Source organism: Sarcophilus harrisii, chromosome 1 (assembly GCF_902635505.1).
Source record: "Sarcophilus harrisii chromosome 1, mSarHar1.11, whole genome shotgun sequence".
Lineage (NCBI taxonomy): Eukaryota > Metazoa > Chordata > Mammalia > Dasyuromorphia > Dasyuridae > Sarcophilus > Sarcophilus harrisii.
This window is the reverse complement of record NC_045426.1, coordinates 184,669,596-184,690,160: the sequence shown is the minus strand read 5'-3', so window position 1 is coordinate 184,690,160 and position 20,565 is coordinate 184,669,596. Positions and strand designations below refer to the sequence as shown.

Here is a 20,565-nt window from a genome sequence, read left to right as displayed (position 1 = left end):
ACTTCCATTCCTTCCCCTCAAAAATAACTAGATAATCACAATCAATTTCTTTTCCCTTTTCAAAAAAAAATGTACCTTTTCCTATTTAGCCTGCCTTTTTCTTCATTCTTCACCTTTTTTTCCTTCAGTCCAATTTTTTATTTTCCAAATTTCTCTTCACAAATTTCATTCTCTGATCAGATGATCACTAATCCAAAGTTCTCCAAATAACCTTCACTATTTCCTTTTCCCTTCTATTCAGTTTATCATACTCTATTCCTTTTCCAACTCCATGTCCCATCACTTTCTCTCAGAAGACCTACCCCCTCTTTTTACTGATGAGAAAACAAAAATCCAGAAAAACTGATTATCCCAAAGTCATAAAGGCAATGCCTGAAAGAGCAGAGCTGGGGTTCAACCCTACTTTTTCTGACTTCTGACTTCATACTTTCCACTATACCATATTGCACCAGATTCTCTAAGCTCTTTCCTCTACCTCTGTGACTATAACTCTGGAACAATCAGAAATATTTTAAAGGACTGAAAACAAAAGAAGCCAAGATTCTGTAGTAAGGGTTCAATGAAGTACAAACATCATGAGATTCCATGATTTCCCTGTAATTCTGGTACCAAAAAAACATGTACAAAGTTCCCTCCTCAAAACAGAGTTTGAAACCCAGGCAAAGCCCTATTAATCTGTCTTAGCAATGTATCTATCATTGTTTAAAATAGACTTACTTGCTGAAGTAATACATAGAGGCCTTGACAAAAGAAATACAACACAAAAATAGCTCTTCTCAAGAAGGCTAACCACACATTCAAACACACAACAAGGAGTTGTGGATGAAACAATTACCAGAGGATGAGCAGATAAAATGGTTTATTTCATCCAAAATCATACACACAATAAAAAGAAAAAGTTTCTCTAGTAGAGAGAGACTCTAAATTCTAATTGTTCATTGTGTGTGTGTATATATATATATATATATATATATATATATATATATATGTGCTATAAAAGATCAGTGCTGTACCTAACTAGAAAATTATGTAAGAAAGATTAATTTTGTAGCAGTATAAGTAATATTGTGGGGGATTTCATTCCTCTTTTTAAAAAACATATCGCCAAAAATGTGATAGATATTAATGGAAGAGAAAATGTCTATGATACTTCCCAGGGATTCAAAGTAGATGAAGGACAAATAAAACAAACAGTGGGAAACACTCAAGGAAATGTGGAGTACCAACAAAAATGAAACCCTGGACATTCAGTACTTTAGTCTGTTACTTGTTGCCATTATGACTTATCTACATAATTTTTGCATAAGGTTTTCAGGTACAAGTTATATAGAACTGATTAAGAAGAAAAGATGTTTTATTTATTTGTTTTTTTTAAGTGACCAAAATATTGTTACAAAAATATTGTAAGGACTCATATGCATACTTAGTTACAAATAGCTAATTGACCTCTACCTTTAAAAGAAGTTGTTCTGAATTACCTCATTAAAAATGTCAAATTCAATACCAATGAAAAGAAATCTATAGATCTTGCCTGTATAAGAGCATTATTCCATCTGAAAACTGCTGAAAAAATATAGTGTCAGAATTTACCTTTGCAATTAATTAATTTTATGTTGTTTAAATATGTCCCTTTGGAAATTACATAAACCAATCATTAGCTAGGTAAGGAGACAACTTTAGGAATCAAGAATCAGAGTATACTACAAACCTGATTAAATATTGGCACTGTGTCCACTTTATGATTGGTACCATCTTTGATTATCAGATGCCCCTCTGTTCTTTCCATCACAACTGCTTGATCTCGAGAGCTGGGTAATATTCGGTACCCCACAGCTACATCTCCAAATGTTCCAGCAAGCCGAGTTACATTAATTTGGATATATCTACTGAGGCTCTTTTCAACTACTACAGACTGCCAACGGGCATACAAAGCAAACACTCCATGAGGATCATCATTTGCAGGAACAGAGAAGCTTGTGAAGCTTTTTTCCTTATCCATTTCTGCTCCTCCATCCACAGAAATCAGCTGTATTACATAATTCTCATCTATTTCAGGAACATCATCTGGCAGCAGCTGAATATCAAAGCTAGCTTCAGTCTCCCCATCAGCAATCATGAAAAATCCCCTTGTGGCAAGGAAATCACCAGTGATATCAAATTCACTGCTTAGTTCCCAATAAACCTAAAACAAGGACAATAAAAAGGTTTAATCAAAATAATATTAAGCTGAAAAACTTCATTCCCCTACAGTGTGCAGAGAATATTACATATAATAGACTGTGCTTTAAAAAAAGAAAAATCAGATCTTGATCATAAAAGAACAAGACATAATTTCTTTTTTTCCCCTTAATAATTCTGTGGGTTTACATTATTGATTTATCTGGTCACACTGTGGGATATTTTAAAAGGAAGCTAGATTTTGCCACCACAGTTATTGCTCCTGGTTGTAGATTTTTTGCTGTAGACTTGCTGACTGTGAGGCAAATGATACCATTTATAAGCCTCTATCTCCTAATCTTTGAAATAGGATAACAGAGCATTTTACTTCCTTCACAAAGCTGTTATAGATCATGAGCTTTCTCACAAGGTATTTTATAAGTATAAAATATTATCATGAACATATTTTGCCAATCAATTAACATTTATTTGTTTTATATTGACTATGAATGAGACATTGTGCTATTGCTGGGGATAGAAAAAACAGGCAAAAAAACCCAGGCCTTTGTCTTTAAGAAGCTCACATTTTAATGGGGGAGACAATAGTTTTGACTTTAATAGTTTGACTGTGCCATAAACCATATAAATTATTCTGATGGCTACTATCTATATGACATTTGGCCGTCAAATCACTTACATTCTCTGTGCCACAATTTGCTCTGTAAAAAGATGGCTGTGGAAAGATTTTTTTAAAAAAAGATGGTATTGGACTAGAACAATTCTGAGGTCCCTTGAAGGTCTTATTCTATCACAGACCCATCCTCTCACTTTAATAGTTCCTTGTTGGTGCTAAGCCATTTTTGGCTCCAGCTAAGAAAGATACTTCCTTTGCACAGAGTTCAATATGTGACTGGGAAAAAGACAGAAATGTGTGAATTTAAGAGAGAATATTATTTTTTAAAAATACATTTTGTTCTTTTGATTTACAGAAACACCACCAGTCAGCAAACAGCACCATAACAAATCCTCATCTGCCTCTCCCCAGAAGATCTAAAATTGCATAATCAAATGGTCTCCCAGTGCTGAAAAAGAAATCTCTTTGAAGAATGTTACATATGGTAATCAAGTAGCTTCAGAATATTTCAAGTATATTTTTTAAAGAATCAGAAATGTGGGGGGAACAGAATTGAGAAATGTACTAAATGTACTAAACTTCAGTTCACTAAATTGAACCCAATTGAAGTGGCTTATTTCAGCCACTTCAGTTACATTGAAAAATGGGATATTGTACATTTAATAAATATAACTCATTCTTTTACTAAGATGCTTAATGGAAGTGTTATTTTATTTAGCAAAACTCAACAAGAGAGTAACGATACCGTAATATTCCCTGTAACTCCCTGGACTCGCTTGACAAAAAATGTAATACTAAGTGGTCCTTCCAAAGTTGATGGTTCTATATAATTCTTCTTGGATAAAGATTCAGGAGCAAATTGAACAATTCCATTTGGATCACCAAACTTTTGTATCTAGAAAATATCAAACAAAACAAGAGTAGATTTGTACAATTTACATAATAATCACAGTAGTGAAACAGTATCAACAAGTAAGAGAAGTCACCATTGATTCATTCAAAATCTACCTCAGGAAAGAGATGGTGAGAGGATAAGGAAAAAAGCATGAGGAAAACACAGTGGCTAATTAACATACTGTTCAAAGGGCCTCCAAACATCTTTGTTATATTGTCTGTCTCAGGCAACAGGCAGGCCTTATAGTCCATAGATAATAAGGCTAAAAATCTAAGATTCCATGATTTATAATCAAGATGCCTAACTTGACTTCTCTATATGGCATATTTATCCCTCCAGACAGACCATCTGCTTTAAAATTCAACTATAACTCTACCACTTCTCATGACAAGAGAGAAGCAAAGCCCTTTAATACCAAGAAGTAGCTTCTAAACTTGAAGGTCATAGAATATTTCCATATAATTTTTCACCGTTAGAAACCTATCTCCCACATCCTCTAATGAATATCACAACAGATAAACTTAATACATGTTAAATGGTTCACACTAGAAATACCAATTGTTTTTCCAAATAAGTAACTTATGATTGTTTTATAAAGATGAAGAAAAATTGGTCTTGGACCATATCTCTAGCTCAGAAAGTTAAGAATGTAATAATAAAGTGTTAATAGTGTGTTAAACTAAGTATGATGAAAGAGATCTGCCTGACCCAGTAATACTTTTATGAATGCCACAAATTTCTTAACTGAATTAGAAAGGAAGTCTGAGGAAACATGGGCCCTGACCCAGAAGTCTTTAAATTGCTGTAACTACTAGCCCTGGAGTCATTTGGTATTGATTATACATTTGAATCAGTCTAAGCTGGAAGCATATTTGTGTGTGACACCCCAGAGCTATACCAAAGAATAACAGTAGGAGATAAAACTTTTTTCCCCCTTCACCCTCTCCTTTATTTATTCCCCAATTTCATTGCAAGGTTAGTGGTCTAGAAGAAAACATCTCTATCAAGGTGCAGACACAAACTCTCTAGGATCCCATCGACAGAGAGAGACAGTCAATTGAAAATTTCCACTAGCATGATTCCTAGCAACAGTGAGAAAAGCTGCCTGTGGATAAAAGCCAACTTGCCCTAGTCAATAAGCATCAAGAAACAAAGAAGTGCAGACTTAGAGAGCTCTGGTGAGCAATTATCCCAATAAAGACCCCCTGGGGTCTGGGGAAAGATCAGCAAGAAGGTTCAAGGAGGAGAGAAAGAATCATCAAGTCATGCAGTATCAGACATATGAATTGTTTTACCCTCGGGCTATCCTCAAAACCTGTGGCAATAGCAGCCTTTATCCTTTGGGCACCTGCCCTTAAATACAAGTGCAATTTGAGGAAGTAGATAAGGTATAGTATTTATGGGCATTAATTATGGAAATAGATTAACCAAAATTTCAGGAATATTTAATAATAGTTCCTCTCAAATACTAAATGAATACAATTTAATTCAATAAGTACTAGATTTAATTCAAAATGTATCCAAGTTAATTCCATTTATTGAATATTTCCAATATAAAAGGTATGTGCTAAGCACAGAGTACACACACAAAGATAAATTAAGATATGGTACTTCAGATACCATATTTTCTAGAAGCTTTTAAAAGCTATATTCAATGGCACTATATTCAGTGTCTGATCTAACATGAATTACTCGCCAGATTCTACCCAACGCAATGATTAACAATGTCAATTTAAAAAAATCTTGTCACAAACTTATCTTTTCAGTTGTACAATATTTCACTAATTTTTCTCCTAAACCCCACTTCAGCATGGTGCAGTTAAAAGTGTGCTTGATTGTAAAGAGGATCTAGCTCTCTTCCTTACTGATTACCTGGGTAAATATGTTATCTCTTAAAATGAGGAAGTTAAACAAGCAAACAATCTATCTATAGCCCCATGAAACCAGAATTTTATAGAAGAAACCACAAAAGATAGACAAACTTACTACTAGGGAGATACTTCTAGCCTTTTGGTCTAATTCAGCTTCCCCTTTCACAATGTAAAGCTTGACAATGAAGATTTCTTGGATTTCAATGTCTTCATGGGGCAAGATGGTCAAAGTTATGGTTCTCAATCCACCTTCTCCATCACCAAAAGAGAAGGATCCACTCACAGGTTCACCAATATCACTGTTCAGTGGTGATAGAACTTCCTGTGAATTAGGTCCTAATATGTCCCAATCAATCTGCAGAATTATAAAATTACAAGTTAATAAAAAGGCAATGGAAACTTCTGTAGTGGCAATGGTTCAAAGCATATTAATATCAACAACTCAGACACAAGAAATAGCAGAGGAACTCAAAGCAAGGGACAACTGAGAGCAGAATCATGCAGGGAAATTAAGAAGCAAATGAATGGAGAAATGAACAGTATATTGGTACCTCACAAAAAGTTACGAAAAGATTTCAAGTGAATTGTATAGTTATTCTAAAATAGGTTTAAGGGGAAATATGGACAGAAATCAAACCAAAAGGTGTAAAGAGGTTGTTATCTATACCTAAAGTCTTTCTGAGTATCAAAATAATCTTTCAGATTTGTTCACTGAGCTGTCAGTTTGCCAGTCAATCTATAGTCGTGTACTAGCCCAAATGCTTACCTCCCTTCTCTCTTTAGGTTAAATATTACAAGTTAATAGAAGACTACTCTGAAGTCCTAGGTTCAGGAATATTTAATAATAGTTCCTCTCAAATACTAAATGAATACAATTTATTTCAATAAGTACTAGATTTCTAATATAATATAATTATATTATAGATATATAGATTATAATCTATAGATTATAGAATAGATAATTCTGTCCATACTTTATCAATGTCATTTAGCATCTTTTTCAAATCTTATCTCATTTCCTATGACTGAGATCAGAGAGAAAATCTATTGTCTCTGAAGATGGAATGAGTGTAGTGATCCAAGATGGTTTAGGAGAGACACCCTTGATTTTTCCATTAATACCAAAAATCTATTCCCCCATTCCCTGATTAAAGCAATTGTCAGATCAAAGGATAAAAGATATCTTTATGTAATTCAAAGAAATTGAAATATATTTTGAATTCACCTGTGATAAAGGGAAAAAAAGAAAAATTCTTAGAGGGATTAGTTTAAAAGGGATTAAATGGGTTTAGAAAGTATTTCTCCTAGATATGCAAAAAATTGACATCATTGTTCTGTGTGAATCAAACTGCTAGTTAAAATTTGATTCTGTTTTATTTTACAGAGAAATTTTAGACAATATTGGACAACTATAAATGTGATTGGAAATGTCTTGCACATGAGAGATTTCTCAAAGGCAGTTTACATTTCTATTCCTTTGAATTTTCTAAGTAGAGACACTTAAAAGTAGAATAATTTAAATAATAAATCTATCTTTTTTTGTGCATAATCCACAGAGTACTGATTTTCCCCTCTATCTATTTTGAAATAGGAACAGATATTAACTTAAGAATGGTATGCTAAGAAATTTCTATTTTTTAATTTTAAAATAATAATTTATATTTTTGTCTAAAACACCAATGAAAATTGCTCACATAAATCATATAATCAAAAAATGTTCATTGTCTACTTTTAAAACATTTTTAAAGTATTAAAAATGTTAATTAAAGTCTTTCATAACTAAATATATACTTGAATAAAACATAAAACTGATTATTTTTCTTGTGTTTATATATCAAAAATCTCGATTAATATTTATAAAAAATACTATAGCATAATGGATAAAGATTGGCCAAGGAGGTAAAAAGACATTTATTCAAAACCTGCCTCCAACAAATGTAGGCTGTGTGATACTGGCTGAGTTATACTTGATCTTGTTATCATCCAAAGTATTAGGTCTCTGTGATAATGATTTCTGAAACTCCTTTAGCTGATCCGAATCCATTATCATTCCGCCCCTCTCTCTCTCTGTGCCTTGAAACCCCTAATCCTGTTCTTCATTATTCCCATGAGCTCTAATTCTTCTGCTCCTCAGTTCTTTCCCAGATCACTGCCATTTCTCTAGCTCCATTTCCTTCCTTTCCTATCCTGACCCTTTGATGAACCAATTCAATTCTACACTGTACTCTTCTTCTGTGTTCCTTTCCCCCTTATCCTATTAAAAATTTTGTCCTGTCAAGCATTGGCTTTTAATTATACCCAACATCCAAAGCCTTCATCCCTCTTCACATGAGGATATAAGCAAATTGGACAAAGTAATGAAATTGGACTGAGTCAAATACAAAAATTATAAGTTCAACTTGGTCCTCAATGGAGAAAGGAAATTCTTTTATATCTCTCTAATTGATTCACTATCATATTCATCATAGTGGCTTTTCCAAATATTTTCATCCTTCCTCAAACCTCTCATGGTTCCCTCTACACCAACATTCTCAGCTGATGATCTTACATTTCTCTGAAAAAATCGAGTTTATTCAAAGAGCTCCTTTATCTCCTTTCCTCAAATATCAGACTCCTTTCATCATTATCTCCTCCTTTATTTACCTCCTATGAAGAAAGGTGACCTACTCCTTGCCATAGCAAACATCTGACATGTACAAGTGATTCCATTCTCTAGTTTTCTGGGCCTTATCATTCGTAATATCTTATCAATTTTTAATCTGTACCTGTTTACTGGATGCTTCCCTACAGTCTACAAACATACCTTTATCTCCTTCATTTTTACAAAATCTTCACTTAATCTGTTTATCCTCAGCAGCTATCATCCTACATCTATTCCTCCTTTCATGGCTTTACTTGTTGAGAAGGGTGTCTATAATAAGTACTTCTACTTCCTTGCCTCTCCCTTTTTTTTCCTGAACTCTGGAGTTTGGTTATATTCAACTGAAACAGTTTTCTCCAAAGTTACTAATGATCTCTTAATTACAAATTTAATGAATTTTTTCTCAATTCTCAACCTTTAAAAAAATCTTTTTGTAGCTTTTGACACTGTCGATCATTCTTTTCTCACTGATACTCTAAATACTATAACAACAGCTAGAACTTATATATAAAATATGCAAATTTTATTCTTACAAACAACCTGAAGGTAGGTGCTATTATTATATCCATTTTACAGATAGGGGAATTGAGACTGAGTGGGGTTGAATGGATTGCCTAGGATTATACAGGTAATAAGTGTCTGAGATTAGAGTTGAGCCCAGGTTATTTGGATTACAAGTCCAATGCTATGAACACTATACCAGTACAATCACTATGATACTTCTCTCTAGGTTTATGTGAAAATTTTTTTTCTCCTGCTTCTCCTCCCACATGTATGATCCTTTGCTGGATCTTCATCTAGGTCATGTACACTAATTGTAAATGTCTTCCAAAGCTGTATCCTGGGCCCTCTTCTCTGACTACACTATTTTACTTGGTGATCTCAGCTTTTGCCATGGATTCAATTATCAACTCTATGCAGATGATTCTCATATTTATTTATCCAGTTTAAACTTTTTCCTGAATTCAAGTCCTGAATCCCTAACTGCCTACAAGACATCTTAAGCGGACACCTTAGACTTAGCATATCCCCTCATTCTCCTTCTGTCCCAAACCCTCTACTCTTTCTGACTTCCCTACTGTCAGAAGTACCACCATTCTTCCAGTCATCCAGACTCAAAACCTCAGTTTTGAATCCTTCCTCTCACCCCCTCATATTCTAGTGGTTAAGTCCTTTGTTTTTTACCTTTGTAACATCTCACATTTACATTCCTTCTCTCTTCTGAGACTGGAATCACCTGTAGCAGGTCCTCATTACCTCGTGCCTATATAATTGAAATTGCCTCAAGTTTCTTTCCACTCTGGTCCATCCTCCATTCATCTTGAATTTATTTTCCCAAAGCTTCAAGTCTGACTACATCATCCCCATTCACTAAATCTCAGTACTCCCTAATACTTCTTAATTAAATACAAAATCCTATCCTTACTAGCCTAGTCTCTTTCTAGTCTTCTTATACCTTACTCCCCTCTGCATAACTATGATCCAAAAACTATAGCCTCCTGTGGTTTCTGAAACAAGGCATGTTATCTCCAGAAAGTGAACATTTTCTCTGGATGTTCCCCATGCACACCCTCCCTTCTCAATCTCATTTTCTAGCTTCCTTCCCTCCCTCTATTAGAAGTCTTTCTGTCCCCGCCAACTACCACTGGCTTTCACTTGTTGATTATCTCCAATATATCTCTTACATAGTTTGTTTGCATATTGTTTCTCCCTTTAGACAGAGAGTCCTTTGAGATCAAAGACTAGCTTTTTTTTCTTTCCTCGTATCCCCAATTTTCAGCACAGTGCTTGGTACAAAGAAGGTGCTATTAAATTCTTGTCATTGACTGGACATAAATTCTTGGCTCCCTAGACACTTTCCAAGGGTAATACTGCTAGTCCATATTGGAACACTAAGAGTTCTCTATTCCAATAAAATCACATTTGATTCAAAAAACATAAATACATTATTTATTAGGTAATTAAAGGGCAAGAAATGGAAAATAACATCAAAACACACAACAAATATACTTCATATAGCACAACTTTTAATAATCTACCAAGCTGAGCAGTAATATCGTCTGCATGTTTCTCACCTTTGAATTTATTCTATAAGGCAACCAAATTGTCCTTCCTTCTGAAGATCCTTAAGGAAACATAATATAAAGTGAACTTAGCCTACCAAGGGCTGTTTATGGCAAATAATCCTTGACTTCATTATAACCTGCACAGAGCTAGCTGTCAAAACACTCTAAAATTTAATCTTTTAAGTCACGTTAACAAGTAAGAATCTCCACATGGGCTCTTTTTCTCTCTCCCGCCACCAGATCCCAGTTTTAGAAGGGAAAACGCTACCTTAATTTCTCCTAAGAGTCCTCCAGTTCTCTGAAGCACCAAGGACAAACTCAGGGTGGAATTGGGGTTAGCAACAGTAATTTGGCTTTGGTTGAGAAATCGCACAAGTCCATAGGGTGCATCACTCTGAGCAATAGTGATTCGGCTCACGAGGTGGCGCCCAAGCACTGCTCCTCCAGTAGTTCCCATCAGCAGGATTTCAAACTGCTCCTCAAATTCACTGTATGGCAAGAAGGAGCAATTCTCTGAGTCTAAACATATTAAAATGCTGCTAAAATCCGAATAACTAGTCATTTTCCAAATTGGTCATACATATTCAATGCACAGCACACACACCAAGTAGTAAAAAGAGGGTGCTCATCTAAAAGCAAGAGTTATCAACATCAACATTAATGCCTAGGAATCATTATTAGCGTTTTCCTCCCCTGTTTTAATTGCTTGGTGCATTAAGACAGTGAATTGGAAGGGTTGTTTCCATATTCTGATCAGACTTCTAAAAGTCTGAAAGAAAAAAAAGCACACACACATAGTAATTTCCTCTAATTCTAGGAAAGTGATACATGCAACTCCTATTGCATATTTTTCAACTCATTTTAAGTGACAATTTCATTTTACCAGCATGTAGCAAATTGTTTCTCAGTCAATGGAATGTGTTTTTTGACAATTTTGTTTTAAAACATGGGCCCATTCGACAAACATTCCTCTCTGATTAAGTAGTTGGGGATGGGAGGGAGATATGATAACTATCTTCAAAAAGGATGGTTAGAAGTACAAAGACAAAATTTAGCCTTAAATAATTAGAGCTCTCCGGGAATGAAATGGACCACTTCAAGAGATACTAGGTTCTTGCTCATTTTAAGTCTTTAAACAAAAACTCTTGCAAGAAGCCTATCTGGATCTCACTTAAGGCAAATTCCTTCCCTTCATCGATTATTTACAATTTGTCTTATATAGATCTTGTTTTGTACAGTGCCATTCACATATCTTCTCCACTCAATTGTGAGATTCTTGAGAGCAGGAACTCTTTCTATCCCCAGTGTTTGACACAGTAGGTAACACATAGTAGTCACATAATAAATGATTTCTAGTAACTTGATATTTTGTGAAGGGGATTCTTGTCAGATATTATTTGGATAAGATGGCCACTAACAACTTTTTCAATTCTAAAGTTCAGTGAGTTTCTATGCTAAACATGACACAGGATTCTTACATATTACTGATTAAACATTTCATCATCTAACTAATGAAATCAACTTTATTACCTTTCATCATCATCTATGATAGAGACATTTATAAAACTTAGGTTCTGTCCATGGCTAAAGATGACTGAGTTACCATGAACATTGTAATCCACATCAAGAAGTGCAGAAAAGCTTTGGGAAATAAATTCAGCTGTCACATTTCTGTATGTTCCATGCAGCCTCACTACTGGAATCATGATCATCCCAATGTCCTCTTCCACTACAACAATAATTTAAAGTTAGCAGCAAATATACTTTATCAGAAGCCACCCAAAATGATATCATGATTTTTTTTTTTTTGCAATTAAGGAAGGGAAGGGGAATAATTAACTGAAGTTTTAAATTATTTTAATTTAACTATATCCAACAGAATTTACCTTAAACTTCAGTTATCCAGTACTTTGTCATTATTAATTTGAAGAGAGATCAATGAATAAGAATGGAAGTCATATATCATTTACATTTTTAGTTGAAAAAATATAACCTGACTGAAATAGTGTTTAGCAGTAATTACCAAAGATAGTGATGCTTTCCCATAAAATGTTCAAAAAGTCATATATTAGAAAGATCATTTAGTTACTCTTCATTTTACAGATGAGGAAATCAAAGTCTAGAGAGATTATATGACTGATCTGAGAAAGCAATATTTGAAGTCTATTTCTCTAGCTCCTATGAGAACGCTCTATCCACAATATCACTACTGCCTTCTATAAGCTAATACAAGTGACCTACAGTATCCTGAAGTGATTGTTTAGGAGTTGGGATTATTTTTGTTTTAGTTTGTTTTATTCTACCCTGTGATTTCATGTATATGGAGAGCTAAGTACTTACTATTAAAATGTATAATCTTAAAGAGTTGCTTAGGTCAATAAGAAGGAAATTACTTGCCCAGACTCATAAAAACATAATCATAATATCATAATCAAGAATTGAACCTATGTCATCTGGACTTCAGGGCTTATTCTATATACTATTATTATAATTATTCTCACTAAAATAGTTACTAATGCGGAAATGAAATATTGCTTTGAATGTTTCAAAAAATCATTATGAAGTGAAGCCAATGAAGATTGTTATTTTATTGTCAGTAAGAAAATAAATGAGAGGCAGTCTTTCATCATGGATAAAGACAGCTCTCTGGATTTAAAGTCACATTTCTAACACACACTAGTTGTGTGACCCTGGACAAGTCACTTAACTGCTCAATATCCTAAGCAACTATCCAAGATTAAAGCTAGAAAGAAGATAAAGTATGGGAGAACTCCAACATGGAAAAGGCTTTTTATTGTGTTTGAATTTAAAATAATAATCAATGGGTCTATGATCTTAATTTAAATACCCTTTCACTAGGCACAGATCACAGTCTATCCATACTTTCTCTCTTATACTGTTCAGGCTCCACCCTACATACTGGAGACCTTTCATCTGTTAGCTACAGTCTTGCTATCTGACTTTCATTGGTCCATATACAACTGATACACTTAATGCGACTTCTCATCTACAGCTCAGCATTAGTAACGTACTATGCCTACTTATTTATACACACTACACATCTTTCTATTGCCTTCTCAGTCTCCTACAAGTTTGAGTCTCCTGAGATCACAGTGTTCCTCATTTGTACACTTATAGAATCATCCTATAGAGGTAGCATGTGGTTTAGTGGATAAAAAGTTGGCTTTAAAACTTAAGAAGGCTTGGGTTCAAATACTTTCAGTGTGATTCTGGATAAATTAAGTGGTCTCCCATATAGATCTAGACAGTTGTCTAAGATTATAAATTTCAGAGATGGTGATGACCTGCACTGGCAAACTCTCACCTAATATGCTACATAATGCAATACTGTAATCCGAGCAAGTGGTTCTGTTACCATCATTATGAGAATTTATAGAACAGAAATGCTAGGAAATCATCTTTGTTTTTGGCTCTCAGTTTCTACAAGGGTCGTTTGAAGGGTCTGGGTTGTACGCCAAATTTTCTTCATGCCTCTTTGGCCTTCCATAGTATTTCACTGTTTTCTGAGGTTCTATCATTCATTATCTTCAGTCATTTTTTTTTTTTTTTGGCTGAGGCAATTGGGATTAAGTGACTTGCCCGAGGTTACACAGCTAGGAAGTATTAAGTGTCTGAGACAGAGATTTGAACTCGGGTTCTCCTAACTTCAGAGCTGATGCTCTATCCATTGTGCCACTAGCTGCCTCTCAGTCATCTTTTTAAGTCAATCTTTACAAATGAACTTTTATTTTAAATTAGTTTTCCTTTGCCTAAGGTATTTTTTTATTCGATCAAGACAAAGTACTTGAAAGTTAAGGATTTCTGGACTCTATTTTGGGTCAGTTACATTTTTCTTAAAAATGGTGATAATGAAGAAATAATGTTATTTCAACCCATTCTATATTTTTCAGAGTCAATATTTTAAGTAATTTGGGTTGAGTGTTTTAATTGTCTTAATTTAAATATTTTAGTTTCATGTAGAGTTCAAATATTTATCCTTTCTTCTATTTTGGTTTTGATTTTGACCTTTGCACTACCTGGTCAATTTTCTGCATATTCACAGTTTATTTTGAAATGACTCACAAACTATTAATCACTTTTTCTTTTGTATTGACTGAGATAGGGTTTATCTGTTTGTTGTTGTTTTTGCAATGCTATCCTTTTTATCACACATATCAGAATATCTTTTATCAGTCAGGAAGATATGAATTCAAATCCAGTCTTAGACACTTATAGTTATGACTCTGAGCAAGTTATTTCATCCTATTTGCCTCAGTTTCCTCATTTGTAAAAGAAGCTAGAGAAAAAAATGGAAAACCATGCCAGAATCTAAGCTCCCAAAAAACCCCAAACAATAACAAAAAAACCAATCCAAAACCCAAAAGGGATCATGAAGAATTGGAAATAATTGAAAATAATTAAGTGACAAATATCTTTTGCCATCTTCTCCTATACTCATCTTTATTTGGAAGTCAGCAAACATCAAAACATACATTGTTTGGAAAATTTTTTGAGCTCTTCAGGGAATTTTTCTATTTGTTCAGGCTGGTCATCCTCTGCAATCAGGAATTCATTTACCAAAATGTGGCGGTCACTCTGTGCAGTCTGGTTGTACTGACCAGTGCTCGGAGTACAATGTCCTTCCCTCCTTTTTCAGATGAAATGGTCAACTATGTCAACAAGCTCAATACTACATGGAAGGCCGGGCATAACTTCCGTAATGTGGACATGAGCTATGTCAAGAAACTCTGTGGTACCATCATGGGTGGAGCCAAGCAACTACCTCAGAGAGTGATGTTGGCTGATGATGACATGAAACTACCAGAAAACTTTGATGCACGGGAACAGTGGCCAAAGTGCCCCACCATCAAGGAAATTCGAGACCAGGGCTCCTGCGGCTCTTGTTGGGCATTTGGAGCTGTGGAAGCCATTTCTGACAGGATCTGTGTGCACACTAATGGCTATACCACTATAGAAGTGTCTGCTGAGGATCTGCTTAGCTGCTGTGGATTACAGTGTGGGAGTCAGCAAACATCAAAACATACATTGTTTGGAAAATTTTTTGAGCTCTTCAGGGAATTTTTCTATTTGTTCAGTCTGGTCATCCTCTGCAACTAATGTTGGTATATAAATTGAAGCTTGGTTTCATAATAACTTGTTTGTTTATGGTCATCATAAAGATTACATCATGATAATGTGGCTCATGGCCTTTTTGTTTTGTTGTTGCTTGGGCACACAATGTAACTGATTCCATCAACTCATTTAGTCATCTCTCTAAAGACTACATATGAATTATGCTTTCATATAGCTATAATTTCTCTTTGGCTTATGGTTTCATTAGGTTGCTAAGGTCAATATGGATGTGGTTTTGGTGACCTCTTCATTTATAGTATATTCACTTAAGGTAAACAGTTAAATTTATAAGGAAAATTGTAGTTCTTATATCTTTGCCATCATTTTCATACCATGCAGCCACCATGAAGGAAGCAGAAAAGGGGGAGCCATTTTATACAGGGTACTCTAAAATATTCAAACAGTTTTAACCTATATTTTTACCCATTTTATGTATACTGATGGCTTCAAAATTCATTCTCTGATGGCCAATCTGCTATCAATAACTCCTTCCTTACTTAGCTAACATAATCCTTAGGGAGATGGAATAATTTTGTGGCCAAAATATTTTTAAAGGAATATTCAATTTACTCAACAAAAAAAAATCACATGATATTGCCCAGGAAATGATATAGCTGAAATTCTACATTCTGTTTTCATGGAAAAGAGATAATCCAAAGGCAATCTAATATGATAGCCTTGAGAAAATACTATTCTCTAAGGTTAGTAGTGATTAATATCAAGGTCCCAAGCAAATGAGCCTTATTTTAGCATTGTATAATAATGGGTCATAATGATTAATCATCAAGAAAGGACAATATTATGTATAATATACTTGTCACCAAAGTAGAAAAGCATGTAAAAAGCTTCAGAAAGATTACTTTTAAAGAGAATTAAAATACTGGGGTTCTTTGAAGTTTAAAGACCCAATTCTCAGTTATTAAGAAAGTGTTATTCATCAACCAAGTAGGTACATGAAAGTATCTCCAAGGTACACTTCTTAACAAAAGCCCACTGATTTTTTTCTAGTTCTCATCATACTTGAACTCACAATAGTTTTCAGTTTTGCTAACCACCCTTTCTTAAGTTAACAATGTTTTCTCTTCCTTTAGCTTCTGTAACATGTTCTCTCTTAATGGATGCTCAAGTGATCATCCCTTGTCATTATCCTTTTTCTGCTTTATAAGTTATCTATTGTTGTCTAATTTTGAGTAGCATTGAAAAACATAGCAAAATTTTTTTTTATCTGTACTTGCTTCCTCTTTGGAATCTCGTCAACTTTTTTCAGTTCTCACCTTTAAACAAATGATTTACAAATAGATATGGTACCAGTCATTCCCTAAAAGTAAAGTGCCTTATTCTGAAATAATTACCTATAGAAGGTTGTCCCACTGGCAACTAAAACTTACTACATCCAAAATTGAATGTAACATCATCCTACAAAGGCATATTACTTCCATGATTTCTTTCTTTCTTTTAATATTTTGCCATATTTGCCCAACCTAGATATAAAAACAATGTTTTAGTGTTCCTATTCCCTCATTCTTTCACAGAAAATCAGTTTCAAAATCTTAATGATTTTACCTCTTAAACTCCCCTTAACTTTCCTCATTTCTATTCTCATAGCTACCTCCCTACTTAAGGCTTTTATTACTTTTTCACTTGGACAACTATAAAAACCTCCTAACTAGTTTTCCTTTCTATAGACTCTCTTCTCTTCAATTCTTTAAACTTATGTACTCTTTCTAATTACTGTGATCAAGTCCTCCATTCCCTATAATCACTGACTACAAGCATAAAACCATCACACAATTGTTGGCCTCCACAGTCTGATTTGAACCTATAATTGTAGCATTCCCTCACATTCTCCCTTTATGAAATTCAACTCCACTCAATTCAACAAATGTTGATTTAGTAAGTACTATATCTAAGACACTATGTATTCAGGCATCCTGTCAAAATGAAATGTTCTTCCCTGTTCTTATTTCTCCCTCCCTAGTCTTTTTGCTTTTTTGTTCAAACTAGTGTTCATCTATGAAACTGATTCTTCCCCTCTTTCATGGTGAAATTCTTCCATTTTTTAAAAATTTATTTTATTAAAAAAGAATATAAAAAGAAAATCAGAAAAAAGGAAAACAAAACAAAATAAAACACAACAAAACATTGTCATGTGCCTAGCAGAACATTAGGGAGGATTCAAAATATATAACAATAGATTACCAGTTCAAGAAAGAATTATAATAGTAGAAGAAATTATATTCATGAGTATTCATCTTTACTTTATTTCCTTGTAGGTTATTCTTTATTTCTCTTCTACATACATTTTTACTTTATTCTTTTTTCTCCCTTTCATCCCCTCCATCATTCCCCAGCAGGCTACAGTTAAGCAAGGTTTTATATATGTATGTATGTATGTATGTATGTATGTATGTATAAAGATATGTATATATACACACACACCTCTTTCCTATCCCTGCTAAATCTTTGCTTTAATTCTGCTCCTTAACTTGACTTGTTATTACTTAACTTTCTCCAACTCAGGAATCCCTCCCTCGTCTTCTTCCCTCATCCTTTCCTTCCCCTTCTGCCTATCTCTCCTCTATTATTTCTTTATAGATTTTTAAGGATGCTATAACCTTCATGGTATCTATGTAGTGCTGCCTATTTAACTCATTCCCTATGTGAATAGGTTTTCAGAACTACTAACCCTCCTTTCCCCTCTAATGCCTCTATCTATTCTTTCTCAGTACCTCATAACATAATTACTATTTTTATCTTAACTCTGGTTCAATATTTCTTTTCAGCTACCCAACTGCTGATGGGTCTTAAATATATGGTATACATTTCCATGAAAAAATCACAAACAATTTGTCCATGTTAAGTTCCTTGAAATTGATCTTTGATATTGACTCTTTCTTATGTGTTACATTTTCTACTGAGTTTGGATTTTGTTGAAAGAAAGCATTGAAAATCTGCAAGTTTGTTGAATGTCCATTTTTTTCACTCAATATTATGGATAATTTTGCTAGATATGATGGTTCTGGCTGCAGGCCTTGTTCTTTTGATTGCCAGAATATATGATACCAGAACCTGTGGTCTTTTATTGTGGCTGCTGCTATGTCCTGTACAATTCTAATTGTAGCTCCAACATATTTGAATTTTTTTCTTGTTTCTTACAAAATTTTTCTTTGATCTGGGGGTTCTAAAATTTGGCAAAAATATTCCATCTCCTAGGGATGGTGATCAGTTTTTTTTTTCTGTTTCTACTTTCCCCTCATGTTCTATCACTCCAGGACAATTTTCCTGGATTATTTCTTGCTTTCTTGTGTCAAGGTTCTTTTCTTGGTCATCGCTTTCAGGTAGTCCAATTATTCTTATATTTTCTCTTCCTGATAAGTTCTCCAGATCTCTTGTTTTTCTCATAAGATGTTTCACATTCTGTTCTATTTTTTCACTCTTTACATTCTCTTTTGTTATTTTTGGTCTCAATAACTTCACTGGCTTTGCCTTGTCCAATTCTAATTTTTAAAGAGTTATTTTCATTTTTAAGATCCTGAATCTCCTTTTCTAATTGGATAACTTTTTTTCATAATCTTCATGTTTTTCTTAGATTTTTATTTTGTTTTTAGTTTTTCTTCAATGTCTCTCATTTGATTTTTAAATTCTTTTTTGAGTTCTTCTATAAATTCTCTCTGGACAGGGAACCATTGTATATTATTGTTTGGGGTAGAAGAAGCTTTTTTTACTTCAGTGTCTTCCTTTGAATATGAATCCCAATCTTCCCTGTTCCCATAGTATATTTCTATAGACTTCTTTCATCTTTGGCAGTTCATTTTTTTAAAATAAGAAGTATCAATGTGAATGATTATAATCATAAATGTCTGAGGCTAGATTTGACCTCATCTTCCTGACTCCAAGTCTGAGGCTCTATAAAGTGTACTACCTAATTGCCTCCTGTATGTGTGTGTGTGTGTGTGTGTGTGTGTGTGTGTGTATCCACTTAAATACACAAATATAAATATATGAAAGGTAGATATGTATATACATATATAAATGTATGACAGATAAAGTTTTATATATATAATGTTTATATGTTTATAATATATATTATATAACACATATAATATATAGCATTTATGTATATATAATGAGACAGACAGATAGACCTTAACTTCCACAAGAATCCTGGGGGTGATTAAAAAGAACTATGTAATTGAACTTTTATCTATCTTTTTAAAAAAACATATTTATGCATTTACCAAGGCCACTGAAAATTTTATGTATATGGCCAATTTGAAACTGGCCATTTCATATGAATAAATATTCAGAAAATGGTGATATAAACAAAAAGCCAATAATAAATGAGCCTACCTGTAAAAGCAGAATACCTTGGGTCAAATTCAATGATTCCTTCTGCATTGTCATTTTTCATTATTATTATTCGAATTGTAGATATGTTTCCAATTTCTGGAGGTTGATCTACTTGAAGTCCATTTTCTCTAACAGTAAAATCATACCCTCTTGGGAAGTAATAGAAAGAAAAATAAATAAATAAATAAACAAAAGCATTATGGGAATAATAAGAATTAGTTAAAATGAGTTGATCACACACGCTTGCCTCAATATCCCAGAATCCCATATCTGATAAGTATATCAGTAATCAATTGAAACTTTAGTGAGACAATGAATCATAGGATTTTGCCCCTTTGAAACTTTGAGTCTCATTCCCTTCTGATAAAAATATAAAATTATGACTAGCTCACAACCTAAATGATCTATTCTCAGATTATATAGCGAATGGTCCATTCCCACCTTGCAAAGGGTTCAACTCTTTCAAACTTTTGATAGGACAGCATAAATACAAAGACATATTTATATTTGAGAAGACAGGCACTAACACTTGGGAGACTCAGGAAAAATCCCTGAAAGGAGTGAATACATCTAACAGACAGAAGTGAATAAGGAGATCATTTCAGGTACATTTCAGGCAACCTGTGCAAAGGCATGGAAGTGGGAAATGGAATGTTATATACAGAAAATTTGACCATAGTCTACATATTATGAGGAAGTATATGCAATCAGTCTGAAAATATGAGTTGGCGACAAATTGTAATGAAATTTAAAAGAAAAACTGAAAATGTTGAACAATTTCAAATGAAGAAAACAAGCCATTTCTAGTCATATGAAAA

The 20,565-nt window shown here is 33.8% G+C and overlaps 1 protein-coding gene across 1 annotated transcript in view; it reads right to left on the bottom strand.

The window, feature by feature from the left end:
- The window catches only part of ADGRV1 (adhesion G protein-coupled receptor V1), a 668,591-nt gene that overhangs the window by 461,412 nt on the left and 186,614 nt on the right, over nt 1-20,565 (bottom strand). The window contains exons 65-70 of the mRNA XM_031938764.1: nt 19,748-19,896; nt 11,795-11,993; nt 10,533-10,752; nt 5,673-5,912; nt 3,537-3,686; nt 1,709-2,182 (exon numbers count right to left, since the gene is read on the bottom strand). Coding sequence (XP_031794624.1) covers nt 1,709-2,182; nt 3,537-3,686; nt 5,673-5,912; nt 10,533-10,752; nt 11,795-11,993; nt 19,748-19,896 — 1,432 coding nt within the window. The remainder of the gene's footprint in view (nt 1-1,708; nt 2,183-3,536; nt 3,687-5,672; nt 5,913-10,532; nt 10,753-11,794; nt 11,994-19,747; nt 19,897-20,565) is intronic.